General features: G+C 53.7%; 1 protein-coding gene across 4 annotated transcripts in view; it reads right to left on the reverse strand.

The window, feature by feature from the left end:
* Positions 1-6,519: 6,519 nt before the first annotated feature.
* Positions 6,520-23,442, reverse strand: part of COLEC11 (collectin subfamily member 11) — a 37,991-nt gene continuing 21,068 nt past the window's right edge. For 2 of the 4 annotated variants that reach the window (XM_044771871.2, XM_014866788.3), the window contains 4 exons: positions 13,709-13,780; positions 11,002-11,055; positions 7,655-7,750; positions 6,520-7,497 (listed from right to left, as the gene is read on the reverse strand). In XM_044771871.2, coding sequence (XP_044627806.2) covers positions 7,088-7,497; positions 7,655-7,750; positions 11,002-11,055; positions 13,709-13,780 — 632 coding nt within the window. In that variant the 3' untranslated portion in view covers positions 6,520-7,087. The remainder of the gene's footprint in view (positions 7,498-7,654; positions 7,751-11,001; positions 11,056-13,708; positions 13,781-23,442) is intronic. The other 2 variants (XM_014866789.3, XM_014866790.3) reach the window with 1 other exon arrangement.

A 23,442-nucleotide genomic window follows, 5' to 3' on the forward strand; every position in this document is an offset into this window, starting at 1 on the left:
CACAGATGGAGAAGCTGCGGCTCAGGAGGTAGGAGATTTACCCAAGGTCAGCTAAGTCGTGAGTGGCTAGACAAGAGCTGGAACTCAGAACACCCAAGTGGGCTTCGAGTGTGCACAGGTGATCATGGGCAGGTGCGGTCTGCACGTAGAAGAGTCTGTCAGGACACTGCCAAGCACCTTCCTTGCTTCTCTTTCCCAGGGCGTGGCCTGCCCTCCTCCCCTCCAGCACCCTCATCCCTCCCTGATGAAAGCGAAACCATTGGAAAGGCTGGCTCCCATGCCACCCCCAGGAACCCGCCCGCCCCCAGCCCCACCAGCTGTGGGAGCAGCCAGCCCCCGCCAGGTCCCAGGCCCATGTGGACACCTCTGTCTGCCCTTCCAGATGAAATCCTTAAGAACATAAGCCACATCCCATGCTTCTCTACGTAGCAGGTTGTGTTTTAATGAATTAACAGATGCGCTCAATCGTGAATGTCCTGCCCCCCGTGACCTCTCCCCGTGTTGGCAGCCAGGGCTCCCTGCTCACTCACTGCCTCCAGGAAACTGCAAAACACAGAGGCCCCTTTATATTCCTCAGCTTCACTACGTCTAGGCCACGGCATAGAGAACAGCCACAGAAGGATGCTCAGCGGCTAGTGAAGGCTGCCTTGACCCTCACATCCGCGCCTGGAGCCCGGCTCCTGAAGGCTGCTGTGCTTCCGAATCGCGGGGACCCTGTGAAAGTGTAGATTCTGACTCTCGGATCTGAGGGGGTGCCTGAGAGTCTCGCTCCTTCGAGCTCCAGAGCAGTGCTGGAGTGCTCGTCGTGGACCACACCGAGAACCAGGCTCTCAAAGCCGCACTGCCCAATATGGTAGCCAATAGTTACTTAAAATTACATCTAAAATTTAAATTAATTGGATGAGAGTTAAATGAAACTAACACTTTAGACCCTCTGTCTCCCTAGCTAAATTCCCCATGCTCAGTGCCTCACGCGGCAGCACAGACGCGGAGCCCTGCCACCCCTGCAGAACGTTCTCCTGGACAGCCCTGTGGGGGCGAGGAGAAGAGGAGTAAGCAGTGGTCGTCCCAGAGCAGTGGCCCAAGCCCGAGATGAAGCCATTCCTGGAGCTCCACAGGGGCTCAGTGCTCCGTCATAGTCCTGCCGGGACACAGAGGATTTCTGGTGAGAAGGCCGGGGCACACGGTGCAGCTACGGAATAGATTGAGGCCACTGTCCATGTGTCCCCCAGGTTTCCCTGGAGGCGAGAGAGTGGAGATGCAGCCTGCATTCATGGGAGGCGTTGGCGACACTGGGTGGGCTCGTCCAGAGAGCCACACCACCCCTAGCTGGAGAAGGCGCCCCTCCCTACGCATGGATCTGACGCTGGGAAACGAAATGGCTGGCTCCTCAGGGACAAGCTTCTGCCTGCTCTTCCTACTGCAGGTGGGAGCTCGCTGCTCTGCTGGCAGCAGGCCACTGGCTGATCTCCCACCAGAGCGGGCTGCAGGCTTCGTGTGCACCAACGAAAGCACGCTGTCCCAGGCACAGGAGGTGACATCCGTCACTTTCCTTCTGTTTCCGACCGCGAGGGGTCAGTGGTCTCTGGGACCCTGTTCCTTTGATTAGGCCCGTGCTGTCATTACTGTGATAGTCTTGTAAGGTTCCAATTTCTTCAAGTTACCTACCCTCACAGACACTCTTCTGGGATGTGCGTACCAAGCACGAGGTAGGCAGACTCTAAGAGACGCCATTGATCTTGTGTAACCCCTTCTCCCTGTGTGTGAGTGGATCCTAGTGCCCCCTTCTAACAAAGAGAGTACAGCAAAAGTGGTGGGATGTCACTTCCCAGATTCGGAACCATGGACGGCCTCTGACCAACAGCCCACGAGGAACTGAATCCTGCCGAGGACCATGGCAGTCGGTGTAATGGCAGATCCTTTACCAGAGGCTTGAGTTGAGAGCCCAGTGGAAGCTTGACTGTGGCCTGCAAGGGGCCCTGGGCCAGAAACACCAGCTAAACTGCTCCCAGATTCCCCAGCCACAGACACTATGTAAGATGATATATGGGCATTGTTTTGAGCTGCTGAACTGTGGGATAATTTGTTATGCAGCAGCAGACAGCTGACACAGGCAGGGAAGTCTGATGTGGGATGAAAGATGAGGAAGGTTTGGAACTGGAACAACTGTGGCCCAGAGGTTGTGAGAGCCAGGAAAGGAGAAATAGGATGTGCTGACAATAGGCTGGACGTCATCAGAGTGCTACCTCAGCACCATCATTGCCAGTGGGAGGAAAGGAAGGGAGGTGCCCCTCGAGGTCACCAAGGCTGGGCCCAGCACTGCAAGCATGGCAGACGGCAGAGGCATGCCCAGACAGGGCTGAGCCTCATCACCAGGAGCACCACCCACACCTGAGCACAAGGGCAAGACTAGAAACTTCCACCTTCGACACCCACCTTGTGCCTCAACCCCCTCCCAGGCCCTGATGAGATTTTTGAGCCAAAGGACCTACCCCAGCTCGCAGGGCTGGCCGCACCTCCAGGGAGAGAGGCAAGGGATGCTTCAGCTGCCAGCTCGCCGGGCCACATGGGCACTCTCCCTTCTGTTTACACCTGCCGAGTCCCACACTGACCGCCTGGAATGCCCTCCCTCTCCCAGAATCCTGTCACGATGGACATCTGTCCTTATTTTTGGCCACATGTGAACTTCCTTCCCGAGTGTGGCAGATGGCACCTGTGGCCACGATCCTCCGCATCTCTTTACCACAAGACTTTGTAGCTTCTCCCATCACAAGGTGGGGTTTATTCCCCAACCCCTTGAGTCTGGGCTCGCCTTATGACTGACCTGACCATAGAAGGCAACAAAGCCATGCTGTTCCAGCTGTGAGATTAGCCTTCAGGGGGCCTTGTGCAAACCCAAGCTCACTTTCTGGAACCAGCTGCCACCTTGTGAACATCTTCAGGCTGGTCACCTGAGGATGAGAATGACAGCTGTAGAACAAGCCTTCCAGCCGAGGTGTCCTGGACCAGCCACGCCAGCCGTGTCAGCAGCTGCCCAGGGACGCGTGTGAGCCCAGCCGCACCCAGCTGGTCTCAGCCCAATTGCTGACCCCTAGAACCACGGGTAATGAGTAAATAATGGTTATTGTTTAAAGTCACTAAGATTGGGGGTGGTTTGATACACAGCAAAAGCTAACTGATGCCTATGTTGGGATATCCCCACGCTTGGAAAGCAGAGTTTTCCTCCCACCATAGACACTGAAAACTGTGCTGCCCCAGCCCCCTCTACATCCAGGACACAGACACATACAAAGCTACCGCATGTGGTACATTCTATGTGTGGTGCTTCTGGATTTGTGCAGTGCACAACCTGTGCAGACACACAAAATGGCCCTGGAGACCTAGGTACCCAACCAGACCCACCCCTCAGTCTCTGAATGGGGAGCTAGTAAGGTGGGAGACAGCAGCTACAGTCACCTTCCACGGCAACAGTGGCAGCAGCGGCAACAGCAGCAGCAGGCCCGTCTTAAGCATGATTTACGGGCCTTGTTCCCTTCCACAGAGCACCAAGAGGTTTTCCAGTCTTCCCCAAATTCCTGTGAACTCCCAAAAAGCTTTCAACAAATTCCCTTTCCGCTTAAATTAGCCAGACACAGATTTTCTTGATACAGCTAAGAAACACCTCTATCCTTGGTTCAGATCTGCTGAATTGAATTGGGTTATGCCTGATGATCGCCCCTTGGCCCTCACCTGCCACCCCCCGCCCCAAGGAAGCAAGGTGGGTGTACTGTCCAAACCCGTCCCCAGAGGTAGCTGAGCCACATGGGGAGACGGGGAGAGCCATTGTTCAAGTCTGGGTGAGGGGGACATCCAGACAATGGCTGCCCCAGGGACAAGAACAATGGAGAGCCACATGACATCTGTCAGGAGCTCAGCCTGCCCTTGAAGAAGGCCCCTCCCGTGATCTCCCCTGCACCCAGCCTCTGTGCCCAGTGCTGCAGGGACGTGGACCAGATGAGGAACGGCATCCCCTTCCGAGAGCTTATCTCTCCGCCGACAGTCAGAACCGTCAATCCTTTTCCTGACGAGTCTTTTGTTTGTGGGTCTTGATGGCTGCTGCCACCCTGGGGACACACTCAGAGTGAAGATGAGAAATCACATGGAGCGTGCTCCAGTGTTTGTGAAGGAGGTGCCACCACTGGGTCTGGGGTCCAGAGTCCCTCGTCCCCTCCCTGCTGCCGTTTGTTCTTTCCGCATAGCCCCGCCCCCTCGGTCTCTAACTGATCCCCCCTCCCCCCTTCCTCTCTCTCTCTCTCTCACACACACACATCCACACACACATCCACACGCACGCACACACACATACACACACCATCCAAAAGAATTCCCTGGAGCATCTGTGTAGCTGGCAGCTTAGCTGGCCTCGGAATCCTCCACAGCACTGCAAACTCCATGTGGTTTTGTTGGGGACCTCCGTCCCCTCTCACCGCTGGATGGCAGTGTGGACATGCAGATTTGCAGTCACCTGCCGGGTGGCCCCAGGCTGTGTCTCTGTGCTCATCCATCTCAGCCCACGCTTCACGGAGGGCTCTGAAAAAATACGGACACCAGCTCTTTGGCCACGGCTCATTGCAGCTCCTAATAAGCCCCGGCTCTCGCCTCAGCCAGCCCGCCTCCCCCTACTCTGCAAAGCAGCTCCTGCAGTCCACACGATAGGCCCCTTCCCGAAAGCTGGGGGAGTTAAATTAGGGGCAACGGTTCTGACTTCAGGCCCAGTTGCTTACATCCGATCGAGTTTGCTTCACAACGATGATAATCCTATAGAGGCATGTGACCCGGGTACCAGCAAAGGCCTGAGTGCTGTTCCCCTGTGACTGTTAACACAGATCTCTGGGAGCAAAGCTAAGCGAAGGGAGCGACAGGAGGGCATGTGGATCAACTGGTCTCCCTCCAATTTCACGTGAGATTTGAAAGCAATACCAGAGCACAGAGGTGTTTCCATGTGACCTCCTCACCTACACATGAGGAAGTGAGACCCAGAGAGGCGCACAGTGAGCACATAAGCCGGGAGAACTCACTTCTGACCTGCCCAGAATAAAGCCGCAGTCACTCCATTCTGGGTGAGTGAAAGCCATTGCACGGGCAGAGGCGATGACCGCGAGGCTGTTGGAGCTCAGGCTCCTCCCCGGCCCCCCTGCCGTACTACGGTCACCATGCTGCCTCCGTTTTCTGGAACAGGCCCCTACATCCCATAAGCCTTGGGCCCCCATGGACTGGATCTGCCCCTGGGCACAAGGGAGGCATCCATCCTATGAGAGGTGGGGCACCTAGGCCAGCTCATTGCCAGATGACCATTGGGCAATGGATAGGGAATGCCAGGCTGCCCCACAGGCCCGTGACGCCAATCTTCCTGCCCCCACACCTCCCATCCCCGGAGGTGGCTGTGGGGGCTTCAGCAGGAATCTGGAGCGGAACTCTGCTGCTTTAACCCCTCTGCTACCTACTGTAACAGCGCAGCCAGAGGGTCAGCACTTCCCCATGTGTGCTGAGCTCCAGCCCCTGCAGAGCATGTGGAGAGGACCCATTAACACCTGCAGTGGGTCAGTTACAGGACAGGCCCCTGAGCTCAGGGAAACCCAGCCTTCTCCAGTGGGCGGGCCGCATGCAGCCCTGCCCTCTGAAGGGAGACAGCGTCTTTATTATGCTGGACAGTCACCATGCCTGCCCATGGACCTAGAAGCTCTCGGCAGATCTGCCCTTTTCTGCGGGGGCCGGGGGAGGAGACACCGTCTGGTGTTCCCAGGCAGTCCGCCATACAAACACCCTTGGAGGATGGTCTGGAAGAGCAGGCAGTCAAGCCTCCCTCGAAAGACCCTCAGGAACAGGGGAGGCCCCTGGAGAACCATCTCCCCACAGTCCCCACTAGTTTTCCTTTGTATGTGCACGTTTGTGTTTTCTTTGAAAAATGAAGACGTCTATTGTTTTTTTTACTGGAGATTCTGATGTACAAAAAGGAAAAGAACTATGGTGACTATGGCAGCAGCTCCCGGATGTCCCCAGGCATCCCGCCTCCCGGTGCTCCCCTCTCAGGAAGTCCCCTCCCTGAGCGTGCAGGCTGGACCTGGGGACTGGCTGCTAACAAAGAGAACATGGTGACCATGGGGATGGACGTCACTTCCCAGACCAGGTTACAAAAGACTGGGACTGTCGTGCTTCCTCTCTCGCTCTGGCTCCTCTTTGCCACTCTGACACAGCCAGGGGTCATGTGGGGAGCTGCCCACAGAGAGGTCCACGTGGCTGGGCACTGAGGCTGTCAGTCCGACAGCCCATGAGGACTGAATCCTGCCCACAGCCACATGGCTGACTGCAGCTCGTGAAGCAGAGGCCCCGCTAAGCCCTGGGGAAAGTCCTGGGCCACAGAAACTGTGAGATGGTCATATTTGTGTTGTACCCCACTAAGTTTTGGGGTAATTCAGGATACAGCAATAGGCAACCACTACAGCTACTGAAGAAATGAAGAGAACCCAACAAAACCACACATTCAGCTGTCAAGTTTGGAGAATTTATTTTTCTTTTTCCTGAAATCTGGGTTTGCAGCAAAGCAAAATTATTTCTACTGGGACAATAGTGAAAAGGAATGTATATTTTAACACAATTTACAGAAACATTGGTCAAAGTTAAGTGGGTTCTATTCCATATAGAAATTAAAAGGAAGACAGTAATTTAAGATCCCGCTACCATTGTTTGTACTTAACTATCGTAATGTTCAAAGATTTTATTTTATAGTTTGGACAAAGGCAAGAGCAATTCTGAGTAATAATTAAAGAATGAACATTTATGTAATTTTGGCTAAAATACAAGTAATAAACTTTGCTTCCTCAGAAATAACACCCAAGAAACACTTTTTTTTCTCCTTAGCATACACCACTCTCTAAGGTTCAGAAAAAAACAGCCTTTTACTTAAGGAGGCTCTGGGCTTCTCGAGGGGACGATGCTATCGGGAAGAGCTCTCCTGACTACAGAGGGCAGCTCGCCAGCCGCGGCCGTCGTGGAGCGGCCCTGCTAACAACGCTGCAAAAAGCGAAGGTTCAGGAGGCCGGCTGCCCGCTCACACGTGCTCCTTGTCGAACTCGCACATGAAGTGCATGGTGATGTGGCAGGCCACGTCGTTCCAGCCCCCCGAGGCCACCATCTCCACGCAGTCCTCCTCGTCGTAGGCGTTGTTGGGCTCGCCACTGCGCCACTTGTTGAAGGTCTGCATTGGGGAGCGGTCGGAGTAAACGAAGGTGCCCTCCCTCTCCAGGTCGTTGATCCCGATGAAGACGCGGGCGAGGCCGGCCTGCGCGATGTAGGCGGCCATCAGGCCGTTGGCGGTCTCGTCCTTGGGCATGCTCAGCGTGCCTCCTCGCCCTTGGCAGGACAGCTGGGCATCCACGTACCTCTTCTCCTCCTTCACCAGCAGGTAGATCTTATTCTCTGTCTCTCGCACGCCGGCAACAGCTGCGGGGGAGGGCAGTGCTGAAAAGTGAGCACTTGCATTTCTATAAACAAACTCAGTGCACGCCACACACACAAAACAGACACAGACAGCAGGCGGGTGGCAGCGCAGAGAGCTCCATGTCTGCGGCTCAGGGGGCGGGGGCCAGGGAGCGGGGAAGCATCGAGAAGGACATACCATTTTTTATGAATTTTAACTCAGTTGTCAGTTGGGTGACCTGGTTATCCATCTCCCCAATGGCCTTCCGGAGCTGGCTGCACTCACATGGGATGCCTGCGGAGAGCCGGTGATTACAGATTGAAGATCAATCAAGGGGTTGGGCTCAGAAAAGAACTAAGCGCCCCTCCCCCGAATATAAAGGTTATTTCCACAAAGAGACCACGTAGGCCTTCGAGGCCATGATGGAGATGTCGGGTTTTATCCTAAAGGCAAGGAGAAGCCCAGTGGAAGGATTTTAACAGGCAGAGCCAAGATCCGACTTATGTTTTAAGACATCTCCCTGGTTGCCACAGAAGAAAGAACTGGGGGCGCAGGGCCCCGAGAGGAACCAGAGGGTACAGCGGAGGGGTATGACAGCAGCCGAGAGAGCATTGTGCTGGCTTGGCTCAGGGGGGACAGTGAAGATGGGGAGAAGACGAAACATTTGAGAAAAGTGGTGGGGAAAACCAAGAGGACAAATTCGAGCGTAATTGTTTGACTATGCGGGTGAACGGGAAGAAGGCGCTGCAGGAGGCGCCCAGGGACCAGAGTGACTCAGAGGGAGGCGCTGCGATCGCGGAGCCGGAGCTGGGCTGGGAACAGGAGCGCTGCACCGACCCCGGAGAATCGGAGTCGACGTCGGGCGGGGTGTAGATTTGCGCTTTGTGGGCATGCGCGGGGGTAGGGGCGGGGCTGGGAAGGATGAGGTGGGGGAGGCCTGAGAGAGCCCCTCCAGGCAACCGCACAGCGGCCGGGACTTCTCCGCAGGCGCAGTGTCGGGGGCGTTGGGGCAGAAACTGGGGGACAGGATGTGAAAGTCCCGAATAAAGCGTGCGCGCCCGAGGTCCCGGTGTGGCGCCCCTAGAGGGGCCAGGCGTCAGGGCGGGCTTCCAAATCCTGTTTTGTTTGAAGGTAGGAAAAACGTGACTGTATTTAAATGATGACAGGAGGGGGCTGATGACTGCGTACTAGAGTCTTCCCTGTCTGACGGTGAGGACGTTGAGGCCCGTAAAATGCTGGTCACCGTGGCCAACATCACAGGGCCAGCGAGTCCCAGCCATCTGGGTGAGTCTAGTTCCAAAATCTCACGTTTGTGCCACTCTGGCTAGACCAGAAACCCCTGGAAAAAATTGATCCCTCTGGGGCAGAGGGTCCAGGACACGTGGCCCCTCAACAGGTCCTACCGACTGACTAATAAGCTGAATTTTATCCCAGCGTTGCCAGCCGTCCTCAGATGAGGCGGTTTCTCCCGGCCCCTTGGAGAGGACCCTAGTCTTCCTCCTGTGAAGAGCTCCACTTTGTCAAGAGCCTGCTCGGAACCTCGCTGGGCCTTCACAGGTGCGGGGGTCCATCCAGGCCTTGCTGGCTTGCACCCTCTCCACCAGAACAGGAGCAGTGTCTGCCCAGCTCCCAGGCCCTGTCCTTTGACTGCTGTGAGCCTGCCTGCGGACCTGTCATCTTTTCCTGCCAAATTCCCACCTTCAGCCCAGCCTTCCAGTCGGAACATGTCTGTTGGAAGTTTGAACCCATCTTCCAAAATCTCAGCCATCCTCCATCTCTTAGAGTCCAAAACATGCCCCCCGCCCCCCACAACTTCCCACACACAAAGGTCCTTTGCACATGTGGGCATTTGAAACAACGTTTGTTGGGCTTGGGTCTGGGTTTTCTTAATGGAAGTTTTATCAAAGATCAATGTTGTCTTGCAGTTCACTGAGGTGGGAGGCACTGAGGCTTTCTGCAGTGATCTCTCCAGAGAGAAGCCAGCATTCGTGTCCTCGTCTTCCTTTCCAAGTGTCTGAGCTGTGGAGGCCTGACTGGCCCCCTCATCTCGCAGTATAGGCCCATCCAAGGGATGTGCTCCCCGTCACACCTCTCACGTGCTGCCGGGTCCTCTTCTCCCCACTCAGATGTGCTGAGTGTCGGGACGTGGCCGCGGGAGCAGGCTACTGTCACCTCCAGGGACTGAACTCACAGGGGCAAAGCCGTTCCTCAGGCCGCCATTCCCCCCCTTCGTCTCTGCGGTGGTGTGGGAGCTTTTTAAACAAGGGCTTTTTATTCTGAAATCTAATGCCTCTTTTCCCCTGGTTTCTGAGAGTCAAACCTGTCGCAGAGACCACTTTCCGAATGGCACTGACAACGTGAGATCCAGTGGAGATACGATATGTGGGAGGGGGAGAAAGACAGGCTGACTCAGCAAGTGGACACCAGGACGTCCCCACAGACACATCAGTCGGGAAGGGACAGTCACCACCCCACCACTGGGAACCACACTGGGTTCCACTGGTTTTCCTTGTGGGTCCTGACTGGCGAGCATATCCGTTGGAGGCAGAAAAGAGGGTTGGGGTCTAACTGGGAGAATATTCTAGTTATTCAAACACCGGGTCTTCCTTCTAAATCCAGTATCTGTTAAGCGTCTTTCGTGGTCAACATTTCGTGGGAAAGAAGACTGGAAAGTACAGACCAGTTAGGCCGGTATTTCAGTCATCCAGCCAGAAGTCATGAGAGCCTGAATGAGGTGGTGGCAGCAGGAATAAGAAAAGGGACAGCCGTGCAGTACAGTCTGGCGGGCGACACCACGGTTGGGGAAGGAGAGGCTGTTGGAGGATGGCCGGCCTACGTAGCCACATGGGAAATGCGTCCCCTGCAGGGAGAGGGGTTGAGGGAAGGTGCGGGCAGCAGGACGAGAGGAGAGGCATGCAGGCAAGTGGACCGATGGGACTGCACTGTGAGGGCCACCATGGAGGTGACGGCCACGTGCAGAAAGAGGAGAGGGTGGCAGGCAGCTCTGCAAAGAAGAGAGGAAGCAGTGGTGGCAATGGGAGGGCAGGCAGAGAGGACGGGGCGGTTGCCTGTGGCCAGGTCTCAAGGACACTGGGCAGGGATGGTCAGCAGGGAAGCGGGCTAAGTCCATGAGCCGGACTGGGTCCCCGGGGACCTCTGGGGGGAGCCTCAGTGGAGGGAATAGGGAGTGGGCTGCAAGGATGACTGTTCTGAGCGGTTTGGTGGTCAGAGGAAGGGGCAGATCCTGTGGCGCCAGAGAGGTATTCAGAAATGAGAACAGCGAGCTCTAGCACGGGAGTATCTGAGCCGAACTGCGTACGAGGCATGATCATCTGTAGTTGGAAAGCAGGCTACAGTCCTAGGAAGGACGTGAAAATCCTCAGGCAGAAGGGGATGGACACTGACATCATCTACAAGAGGGTGTGACAGGCAGGAGAGCGCACGGCACTTACATGTGCTCGTTTTCCAGCCCAGTGCAGTTTTATGTCACGAGTGACACTTTTTTAGTTTGTGTTCTAAAAATCCCTGGACCCTTTATGTCATACCTGGTTCTCCATTAGGGCCCGGGGGTCCAATGTCACCAGAATCTCCTTTTTCACCTGAAAGAGAAAACTGAGGTCAGAGTCACCAAGCAGAGTTGGGACGTGGTTCACGAGCTCAAAAGAGTCAAGGTCAGCACTGTTTTTCCTTGTGTGCAGTGCCCAGAGATTTCTCCCAGACCCTCTTTTTGCTGTGAACTTAGGGAGTGATGATCTATAGATAATTAATTCTTCAGGCTCTATTTATGTGATGTGGAACATATACATACCGCGGGATTTTAGAGATTATCAGACGATCATTCTTTAAGCCAATTCTGGAAAATCCCAGATGTTTCATGGAACACTTTGCAGGTATCATGTCATGAATCCTTAACACCATGAGTAAGTAGCAGCTAAATCTGATGCCACTTCTGTCCCCGTCCCTCATTACAGCAGGAAATTTCAGATGGAACATGTGATCGTGGAGCCGGAGTGGACCTTAGCGACCATCTAGTCCAGACAGAGTAAAGAGTACCCATGACCTTTGAGGTCGGAGTCCTCCTGACCCCTCTCTGAGAGGCACATGGCGTCCTAGGAGGGTTCAGCCACTGGGAGACCTGGGCTCCATCTCCTCTGAGACAGGACACTGCCCTCCATGTCTGCCAACTTCTAAAACAAGGGGGTTGAATGAAATCCTGCAACTAAGCTTTCTTGCTATTCTAAAATTAGAACGTGAATAGTTATATTAAAGTCACAGGAATGTCCTCAAGCATTGTCTTCCTTCTCCCTGAGAGAACCCGAGTGTCTCAGCTGGCATGGGACAGTGAGGGGGCAGCGACTCTTCTGTCTATGTAGACGCATAGTCCATTTCCCTGGGGAGGGAGCGCACTTGGCAGGCTCCTTCCAACTGATGCCTTTGTGGTCTTTTATCAGCGTCAGGGGTTTGAAAACCACTGAAAGGTCAACTTGACCAGGACCTGGGATGGAAATCTCAAAGATGAAGCAAATCAAGTAAGCTAAGCGGAATAAGGGTCTTTCTAGCACGCTTTCCCTTGGTGAGACATGACATTTATCCAGAGCACATGCTGTACATTAAAAGCAAACACATCCCTATTCGTACGCCAATATCCATTGCATTCTTCACAATAGCTAAAAGGTGGGCACAACCCAAATGTCCACCAACAGATGCATGGATAAATAAAATGTGCTCCATCGATGCAATAGAGTATTATTTAGCCTTAAAAAGGAAGGAAATTCTGACATATGCTACGACACAGATGAACCTTGAAAATAGTATACTAGGTGACATAGTCAGACACGAAAAGACAAATCTGGTATGATTCCATTTAGCTGAAATACCTAGAATAGGCAAATTCATAGAGACAGAAAGCAGAGTAGCGGTTTCCCAGGGCTGGAGGGAGGGGATGGGGAGTCATTGCTTCATGAGTTTGGGGTTTCTCTTTGGGATGATGAAGACGTTTTGGAAGTCGATAGCGGTGATAACTGTACAATATGGCAAATGTACTTAATATCACTGAGTTATACACTTAAAATAGTTAAAGCGGCAAATATTATGCTACAAATATTTTGCCACAATGTTTTTAAAGTTCTGCAAAGCATCCGTATCCCCCTTTACACCTTGCGTATCTGTGCTCGTTAGTGAGTCAGCCATCCCTGGGACACGTGCCGCCTACAGCTTTGCCAGGAGGAGCGAGCAGCTCAGCTGAGCTGGCCGCACTCTCCATTACACTCCTGGCCAGGCCCCCTCCTGTGAGGGATGAGCTGGGCTTCGGGGAGGTCTGTGGCAACCAATCAGAACAAACCACTTGAACCCAATCACAGCTCAAACCCTGAGGCAGGTTAATGAGGCTCCAGCATTGGGCAGACCACAAGGCAGATCCCCCTTCGCCTCCGCTTCTCGGCAGCTTTGCACCAACACTGGCCTTCCCTGTCCCGATCTCCTCATTTCTAGCACCCAGGGCAGGACCTATTGGGAGACCTCCAAGGGACCACTCACTGAGAGCTCACGGACTGGGGCTCCTTGACTCTTCCCCCGGCTGTGCCCTCTGGAGCCCAGCATGGGTAAGGGATCATCCAGGGCTCAGAAAACGTTTGCTGCCGGAGTGAGGATGGAGGGTGGGAGAGCTGCGCAATTCTGAGCCGAGCCTTAACTGCCCAGGGCCTCAGTCTCCTGATCTGCCCCCCTCCAGGCTTGTGCGAGTCAGACGAGGTCACAAGATGGACACCATTTGGAAACCGCAGGCGTGTTGTCACTAGCACCGCTGCTGCCCTCCTGTTCCTCGCTCTCACTGAGAACGGCCCCATGGTCTCAGAAAGTCTAAGACACGAAAGCCAGAGGTGGGTAGACAGTGTTTCTGGAGCACTGTCCTTTTGTTACTCAAATGGGGCTCTAGTGGTTTTATTAAACTGGTTAAGGAAATGGCAGATGGAAAGTCAGTCTTGCCCAGGTGCACCGGCTCCTGATTCTCCCCCTGGGGCGGCACGTGAGTCCTGCGGACTGGGAAGTACTTGTCCTGCCCTGGTGGGCACAAAGCCATCAGTTAACTCTGACCCCTCCCCAAATGCACACACCAGGACAGACTTTATCATGTATAAAGCACACAAAAATAAACAAGACCCCCAGGGGAGACCGTTCAGTCTGTGATCATTCTCAGAGGGCCCGGGTGCTGGGGGCCTGCAAGGGACCATGAGGCAAGAAGTGCATCGGAAATACCTTTCGAACCAATGGGACCAATTTTTCCATGGCGACCCACACTGCCTTTCTGTCCTTTGTCACCGACATCTCCTGTAGAGAACAATAAGATCACCTTGGTTGATGGACACGTAATCCAGTATACCTCCCATTTAACATCACACACACACCCCTAAGAGGAGATTAAAAAATTATAGGTCTTATCTTAATCTCTTCAAGGTCATGTATATGATTGATACCAGTCACTTGTTGATATCTTTTCCAAAGGAACACACACTTCCCCTAAAAGACACACAGTACAGAACAGAGGAGGCCAAATGGTACCTCTGTCAGTCCTGAACTCAACCAAGGGCCCCTCTACTCTGCCATTACAGAGAAGGAGAGATTGTCTTTCCTCCATCCCAGCAAGATGGTGCTTCCCAGCTCTGATTCCTGCCCCCCAAACCAAATAAGGAGCCACCTCCTGTAACACAGGCATAACGGCATCTCAGGAACAAGGCCACCCATGCCTGCGGCAGGCTGTGCGGGCCGGCGGCAGAGCCGCCCTCGAAGAAGCACCCTCCAAGGAGAGGCGGGAGTCTATCAGGCAGCTCGCGCCTCTTTCAAACATGAAGCTGGAGGAGAAGGAAGAGAAGGAAGAAGCAGCCAGGCCCAGGAAGGCTTCATTCCATGCCTCATTGTGCCACCCACCCCACGGAGGAACACCTGGCTCCCCCTGGCCCACCGACGTCTGTCAGCTCACTTGGCAGGGCACCAGCCCTGCCCTGCCCCCACCCCTGCCACTGTCCCTCATCACAACAAGATGGCACTGTGGCTGGTTCCCACGCCGGGATCCCACAGGGCTGTCTGCTCTGATGCCCCAACTAAGACGAAGATCAGCCGTCTTCACCCATTTCCAGAGCAAACCAAGTCATAGAGAGAATGTTCTCAACGCTGTTTTCCTCCCACAGAGCGATCTTAAACCCTTGGCAGCCGCCCCTGCCTGCCTGCTGGGGATCACCACAGACCACAAGCCAAGCCAGCGAACACAAACCAAGACACTGCGAAAACTTGGAAAAAGAGGACGACAATCAGATTTAATTTTATCATTTTTTTCGTGGACAAGTCCATGTGTGATTGTGATTTTATGATCATTTATAACCCGCATTGTTGTAGAAACTAAATGAAATTCAGTGTAAGCAGCTCTGCCAGAGAAGGGTGGTCGGAAGGACTCAGTGCTGCCTACAGACAGTACTGGTCCCGCTGGGACACCACCTCGCTCCTTAAAACTGAGGATGTCCCTGCCAGGAACTCCTGGTTTTGTGACAGTCCCTGAACTCAGAATGGATGGAGATCAGAGGACAGACGCAGGCTAAGGGGTTAGCTACAGCTAAAACAGAAACACACCCCCACAGAAATGCCTCCATTTGCATAAAAAGGAGGTGTCTGTTCACAAGTTTCTTCACGCGCCCGTGCGTTCCCTCTCTAGGTCATAGAGGGACCCATCGCACAGGTGGGGCTCGGACGGCTCAACGGTTCGCCCAGAACAAGGACCTGTCCAGCTGGGAAGGAAGGGATTCTCCCCACAGATACTGCGGGCTGCACGCTGGGGACGCTAGAGTGACAGGGTGAGAGTCTGTGGGGAGACGAGCAGACAGTTGTAACATGAGTAGAAGTATTGTTACAGGAGGGGCAAAGGGCTCTAAGGGAGCCCAGGCGAGGGCCCTGAACCCAACTAGGGAGCTCAAGGAGGCATCCGAGAGGGTGCGGCGCATACACCGCGCGGTGGGGAGATAAGAAGAAGACGGTCACAAGATCAGATTCAAGTTTAAACGCATCCAGTTACACTCATAGAGGGATTAGAAGGGGGCAAAGATAGGCCAGTCAGGGGAGAACAAAGGGGGCTACAGTGAAGTGGTGTCCAGGAGGATGGAAGAAATGTCCAGATTTGAGGAATAGTTGGGAGGCAGAATTGACAAAACCTTGTGAAAACGATCCATGTGAGGGGTGAGGACAAAGGGGATGATGGTGCCCAAGCTTCTGGCCTGGGCATCCGGGGGTGGAGGGTGCTACTCCCCGGGCCTGGGAAGGCAGGAGGAAGCAGCAACAGGAAGATGAGACACACTGAGGCTGAAATGCCCAGGGTCATGAGAGGGCAGAGGTCCAGAAGGCCGGTGGAGACTGGCTCTGGGAGGGGGCTTGAGACTGGGGGGCATCAGCGTGTCGATGGCGATGAGAGAAGAGAGAAGGCGGGCAGCGGGAAGAGCAGGCCCCAGTGGGACCGGACGGGCACAGGCATTGAAGGAAGGAGCGCTCAGGGGTCTGAGGGGAGTGGTGGGAGGAGAGGAACAAGGCGAGAGCATAGGCACTGAGGCCAAGCATTCAGTGAGGAGCGGACCAACTGCATGAACACCACAGAGAAGCTGTAAGACGAGGAAAGGCAGGAAGGGAGTTTCAGGGTTAACTCCCTGAGAGCCTGCAGAGAGGAGCTCTAGCAAGACCTGCCCTCCGCTCCCCCACACAGCTCCTGCCAGCCCGGAGCACAGCCGGAGAAGGGGCGAGAGGGTCCTGGAGAGCCCTGGAGGGGAGACACCTGTGATCAAAAACGTCCTTGGCAAAGAGCTTCCCCTACACAGGCTTTCCCACCTTAACAGATAATTAATTAGCGGTTCATCTCATCAGCTGAAGGATGCAGGAAAAGTCTAGCACATATCCTGTTGTTGTAAATAACTCATCACCTGAGGATGATTTGCCAGCATTTGGATTTCGGCCCATCTCTGAATTGCACAGCCGAACATTAATGTTAATTCAAGGTTGTTGGGGAGACGTGGCGCCTGCCCCCAGCGGTACTGAGCCCAGCTCCTGCCCTTGGAGAAGAAGGACTCTGCCATAGAGGGCTCTGAGAAACCGGGCATGAATGCAGAAAATCGGAAGCCAGGTGAGATACCCAGCAGCTCAGCTCGAGGAGGCAGTCACTGAGCCCAAGCCCAAGGGAGGAGCAAATGCGCCAGCTGAGTAACCGAGGGCAGCGTTCGAGACCTGGGCTGAGTCCCTGGGGCTTGTTAACACCGATGACTGCTTCCATCCCAGAGTGGACTCTGCAGGTCTGGGGTGGAGCATTTCCAGCAAGTTCCCAGGTGATGCTGATGTCACTGGCGCAGGAGCCACGCCTGAGACCTGAGGTGTGGAATGGGAGAAGCCTGGAGGAGCAGAAAGGCCGTGTGTGCAGGTCAAGGCTGGGGTGGGAGCGAGGCAGCCCCAGGTCTGTGCCCAGCTCTGCCCTCCGAGGCTGAATCTCTCTGTGCCTCAGTTTTCTCATCTGCAAAATGGTGTCCTATAATAAAGACTTGCACGAGACAGCATCGCACCGCCTCCTACTCTCTGGATTTGCTGTGCCTCCAGGACTCAGCTCTGCTTGCCCACCCCAAGCAAGGCACTGTCTGCACGGTGCTTAGAGCGGGGCCTGGAGCCTGGCTCAGTCCTCCCTCCGTCATTCAGCTGTGTGCTCTCTGTGCTTGTTTCCTGACCTATGAAATGGAGATAATAATAGTGACCATGGTGCCCTCTTTTTGGGGGTTCTGGGAAGCACAAGCAACATCAGGAACAGCGTCTGGCAGGTGGCAGGGGGACGTAAGTGTCAGCTGTAGTGACTGTGAGTCGGACACAGAAACTGTCAGGGTTGAGGAGTTGCTTCGTCAAGGGGGGTCTGCAGCCCAGCAACACGACCGCACTGGAGCAGCACAGACATGCAGAGGCTCAGGCCCCGCCCCAGATGGAGCACTTAACATGTTAATTCGCATTTTAACATGTCCCCGGGTGACTCTCAAGGGCCCCAAAGCTGGCGTAGGATGGGCCCAGACCGTGGGAACAGCCCTCCTTGATGCTGGTTGAGGCTCCACCGCAACCTACCCTTTGTGGGCTCCAGGTGCAACCTAGAGTTACCGAGGTGGTGCCGGCGATCCTGGGCAGTTCTGCTTGTTTTTCCATCTTTCAGAGAGAAATAAGAATACTCCTGGGTACACGGGGTGCCAGGAAAACACGTTCACATGTATCGATGGGTTTCAGCCTCACAGTATGATTGTCATTACCAGCTGTTATGGGCTGAATTGTGTCCCCTAAATTCATGTATTGAAGTCCCAGCCCCCACTGTGACCATATCTGGAGATGGGGCCTTTAAGGGGTAATTGAGGTTAAATGGGGTCTTAGGGGTGGGGACCTGATCCCATACGTCTGGTGTCCTTATAAGCAGAGAAAGAGATGCTGGGGAGACACACACAGACAAGAGGACACAGTGAGAAGGTAGCTGTCTGCAAGCCAGGAAGAGCTGTCTCAGGAGAAACCACCATGCCAGCCCCTGGAGCTTGGCCCTCCAGCCTCCAGACCGTGAGAGAATAAATGTCTGTGGTATTTGTTATGCAGCCCCAGCTGACTAATGCACTTTCCCTCTGCCCCAGAAGAGAAGCTGGAATTCAGAGAGGTGAAGCCACTCATCGCTGGTCACACAGCAAGCTAGTAAAAGCAATCACTGTCCAATGACCCAGAGCACAGACTATGCAATCAGGCAAACTAGACCTGGATCCTGATCCTCCACCATGAAAATCTGGACAAGTTACGATCCTCTCTGAGCCTCAGTTTCTTCATCCGTAAAATGACATCACAGTGGTGTTCAGCGGCTCGGGTCACTGACCACACAATGATGTAGGCTTCACTCAGACTGAGGTCACCTGCCTCCAAGTCCAGGGCTCCAGACCCTGAGCCTGGGCTGTGGGGCAGTGGCCTGGTCTTCCTGACGCCAGAGCAGTTCTCCACAGACCCAGCCACAACTGGAAGACTGCGTTTCAGAGACCCGGGGCTGAAGGCACGCAGCAGGCTCGAGAGAAGACAAACAAGGTCTCCCTCAGAGCCCAGAAGGCAGGCACTGGGACGCTGAGATGCCAGCAAGGGCGGAGAGCCTCACCAGAGCCTCTGAGGAGCCCGCTCTCCTTGGTCGGCTGTGGCCTGGGGCACTGGATCAGTGGGGGATCAGGATGGCTGCCAGGCCCCCACCTCGCTTGTCCCTGCTCCGTCCTTCTGCCCTAAACTACGGCCTCCTCCCTGAGGCCTACTCTGCAGGCCCTCAGACGTGAGAGGACCTGGTCATGTAACACACCCTGATGGACTCACAGGAGGGTCTTTGCAGGGAAGGGCCGGGCACTGGGGACAGTTAGGCCTGGGGGGGTGTGGAGATGCCACAGCTGGGGGGCCAGTGCCTCTCCATGCACAGCTCCCACCCCCTCGTGGACCTGCTCTGATCAGGCGGAATGAGAACAGACACCATTTGCTGGTGCTGGGCAGTGTGCACACGTGTGTATACATGTGCGTGCATACACACATACATACGCATGCGCACACAATACACACTATACAGCCACATACACACAGGCATGCTGACATACATATATGCACGCCCTATGTGTGCACACAGGCATGCTAACATACATATATGCACGCCCTATGTGTGCACACAGGCATGCTAACATACATATATGCACGCCCTATGTGTGCACACAGGCATGCTAACATACATATATGCACGCCCTATGTGTGCACACAGGCATGCTAACATACATATATGCACGCCCTATGTGTGCACACAGGCATGCTAACATACATATATGCACGCCCTATGTGTGCACACAGGCATGCTAACATACATATATGCACGCCCTATGTGTGCACACAGGCATGCTAACATACATACATGCACGCCCTATGTGTGCACACAGGCATGCTAACATACATACATACACGCCCTATGTGTGCACACAGGCATGCTAACATACATACATGCACGCCCTATGTGTGCACACAGGCATGCTAACATACATACATGCACGCCCTATGTGTGCACACAGGCATGCTAACATACATACATGCACGCCCTATGTGTGCACACAGGCATGCTAACATACATACATGCACGCCCTATGTGTGCACACAGGCATGCTAACATACATACATGCACGCCCTATGTGTGCACACAGGCATGCTAACATACATACATGCACGCCCTATGTGTGCACACAGGCATGCTAACATACATACATGCACGCCCTATGTGTGCACACAGGCATGCTAACATACATACATGCACGCCCTATGTGTGCACACAGGCATGCAAACATACATACATGCACGCCCTATGTGTGCACACAGGCATGCTAACATACATATATGCACGCCCTATGTGTGCACACAGGCATGCTAACATACATATATGCACGCCCTATGTGTGCACACAGGCATGCTAACATACATATATGCACGCCCTATGTGTGCACACAGGCATGCTAACATACATATATGCACGCCCTATGTGTGCACACAGGCATGCTAACATACATATATGCACGCCCTATGTGTGCACACAGGCATGCTAACATACATATATGCACGCCCTATGTGTGCACACAGGCATGCTAACATACATATATGCACGCCCTATGTGTGCACACAGGCATGCTAACATACATATATGCACGCCCTATGTGTGCACACAGGCATGCTAACATACATATATGCACGCCCTATGTGTGCACACAGGCATGCTAACATACATATATGCACGCCCTATGTGTGCACACAGGCATGCTAACATACATATATGCACGCCCTATGTGTGCACACAGGCATGCTAACATACATATATGCACGCCCTATGTGTGCACACAGGCATGCTAACATACATATATGCACGCCCTATGTGTGCACACAGGCATGCTAACATACATATATGCACGCCCTATGTGTGCACACAGGCATGCTAACATACATATATGCACGCCCTATGTGTGCACACAGGCATGCTAACATACATATATGCACGCCCTATGTGTGCACACAGGCATGCTAACATACATATATGCACGCCCTATGTGTGCACACAGGCATGCTAACATACATATATGCACGCCCTATGTGTGCACACGGGCATGCTAACATACATATATGCACGCCCTATGTGTGCACACGGGCATGCTAACATACATATATGCACGCCCTATGTGTGCACACGGGCATGCTAACATACATATATGCACGCCCTATGTGTGCACACGGGCATGCTAACATACATATATGCACGCCCTATGTGTGCACACGGGCATGCTAACATACATATATGCACGCCCTATGTGTGCACACAGGCATGCTAACATACATATATGCACGCCCTATGTGTGCACACAGGCATGCTAACATACATATATGCACGCCCTATGTGTGCACACAGGCATGCTAACATACATATATGCACGCCCTATGTGTGCACACAGGCATGCTAACATACATATATGCACGCCCTATGTGTGCACACAGGCATGCTAACATACATACATATACATGCACCTATTCAAACACACATACACAAATACATAAAACATACACACCATACACACACACGCACAAGCATACCTTTATTCTTACACCACTCGAAGTTGTCAAGCTGGTACGCACGAGCTGGGTGTAACCCTAGGCTGCCAGAGCACCCTGGGGAGGAGCCTCCTCCTATGGCACACTCACTCTCCACCACAGCCCCCACGCACGCTGAGAACTATCGCTGGTGTGAGGTGTTTCTAATAGGAATATTCTGTCTTTGGGGTGTATTGGAGAAGAAAAAGGTGAGAGCCATTAAAGTTCCATGAAACTGCCAACACGTCCTCTCCTTTATAGCAATCTGGGGTGGTTTTAACTTGCAGACATTTCTTGGAAATTAGCCCATGGGCAGAAAACCCAGAGGTTCCAACGTGTGGTTACAAATGCAGAGGTTCTCGAGGGCGAGCAGACAAGAAGAAGAGCTCTACTGCCTTCTTCCTCTGCCAAGAAGGTCTTCCTGCGCCTCCCAAGGACAAGAAGATTTTGCAAAAAGCAAACAAATCTGCCTCCCTGGATCGTGTGAGATGATTGGCAATGCAGTAGACACACTTAGATCCTGTCCCTTTAAGTCTCAGCAGCTTCTGGGGGAGGCACCCAGAGAGCTGTGAGCTGATGGAAGGCCCCTTCCCCAGTCCCGCTCCACTAATGAGTGTGCGAGCGCACATTTGTCCTCTAGACACGCACAAGGAGCGGGAGCAGCTCGCAGCAGGCAGGTAATTCTTATTAATTTTAATGAAGATATCACACAGCCCTTTGAAGTGGAGACAGGGCAGAAAGAGCACTTGGAATTCAGCTTCCTCAGCGATTTTTAACGAAGGATAATGTGCACATCACAGAGCCCAGGAAGCCCATCGCTGATGTGGGGTCGCCCTCCACCTTCCTGTGCCAGGAGGGTCCCCAGCTTCTGAGACGTGGGGCCTAGGGCCCCCCTGCTCTTGTCTTAGCTGCGTGTCTGGGGACTAGACACCTTGAAAGCTGAGATGACACACTTTTAGCAGGTAGTGTCAGCAAAGCCAACTCTGTACTATTTCCAGACAGCTGTGTAGGCTACAAATGTGGAAATTATTCTTATTTCAATAAAGGACCAAGGACAGCAGGAGGTTTCTGCCGGACCCATTGACTTGTCTTTGTTATTTGAGGAAAGACAATCTGTCAGTTTGCATGCACTTTCTCCTGCAGCTGTTGAGTTCCCCAGCAGGGGGGCCACTCAGTGTGCAGCCAGAGACCCTTCAACACAGGCCACATTAGCCCAAGAGACAGGCCCCCCAGCAGCCAGGACCCACGTGGGCACAGCTTGCATTTCCTGAAAGGTGAGGTGAGAAGGCCACTCAGGTGGAGGGTGTCCAGATCCTTGAGACCAACCTGCAGGACAGGCCCTGCAGCGGCATCACCAGATCAGACCACCTGGGCGCTTGCTGATGGAAGTGCTGCAGCTCAGGCCACCGTCTCGACCCGCAGCTGCATTGTAACGAGCACCCCACTGGTGCCTGTGCACACCAGGGTTTGAGAAGCGTCCATGGAACAGAGCCTTCTGCTCCGTGGACAGTGGAGAAGGAACTCAGCCTGGTGTGGCGGAAGCCTCAGCCCGCAGACTTGCTCTCTAGAACCTGGGGAGGACGAGGGAGCACACACATGACACCTGGGGCCCTTGACCATAGGCTGTGTCACCCGTAGTTTTCAAAAGTTTGAAGATACTGAATTTCAAGATATTTTTCAAACAATTGATTGAGGGTCTTCCAAGTGCCGGGTCCCATACGAGGTCCTGGACACACCAAGATGGAAGTGAGTGGCTCAGGTCTTGGAGTCAAATGTCTAAAGAAATAGGCATGCCATGCCACAGGCCAGCCTGGCTCACACGCACCTGTCAGGACGTGCCATGCCAGTCACCAGCAGGGCCACTTCCCGAGAAAGGTCCCTCGGGCCTAAGGCCAGGGACAGGCTGTGAGTCACAGGCAGCTGATGCATCTTCCCAGATGGATTCTGAGTCCCACGGACTTGGCACCCTGCAAAGCCCCAAGAGTAGGAGGTGGCTTGGAGGTGGGGCGGGTCCGTGACGTCCCTGAGCTGCACTTTCACCTGCTCTGTGCTCTGTACGACTTCTACTGCTTTACAAAACAAATCAAGAATCCCTGACATAGGTGGCTGAGTCTTCCTTCTGCCATTGATGTCAGAACCCAAAGCTACCTTTGCAGGTCACCCTGCCGAACACACCAGCTCTGAGAGTGTGAATTTCATTTAAATAACCTGAGCTTATATATATATAGTATATAATAATACATATATGTAAACATATATAGTATTGTTTTCCTGTCCAAAATTTTCTGCGAGTGAAACGTAATTTGTTGGATTTTAAACAGAGCAGG

The sequence above is a fragment of the Equus asinus genome, chromosome 6 (genome assembly GCF_041296235.1).
Source record: "Equus asinus isolate D_3611 breed Donkey chromosome 6, EquAss-T2T_v2, whole genome shotgun sequence".
NCBI classification, from domain to species: domain Eukaryota; kingdom Metazoa; phylum Chordata; class Mammalia; order Perissodactyla; family Equidae; genus Equus; species Equus asinus.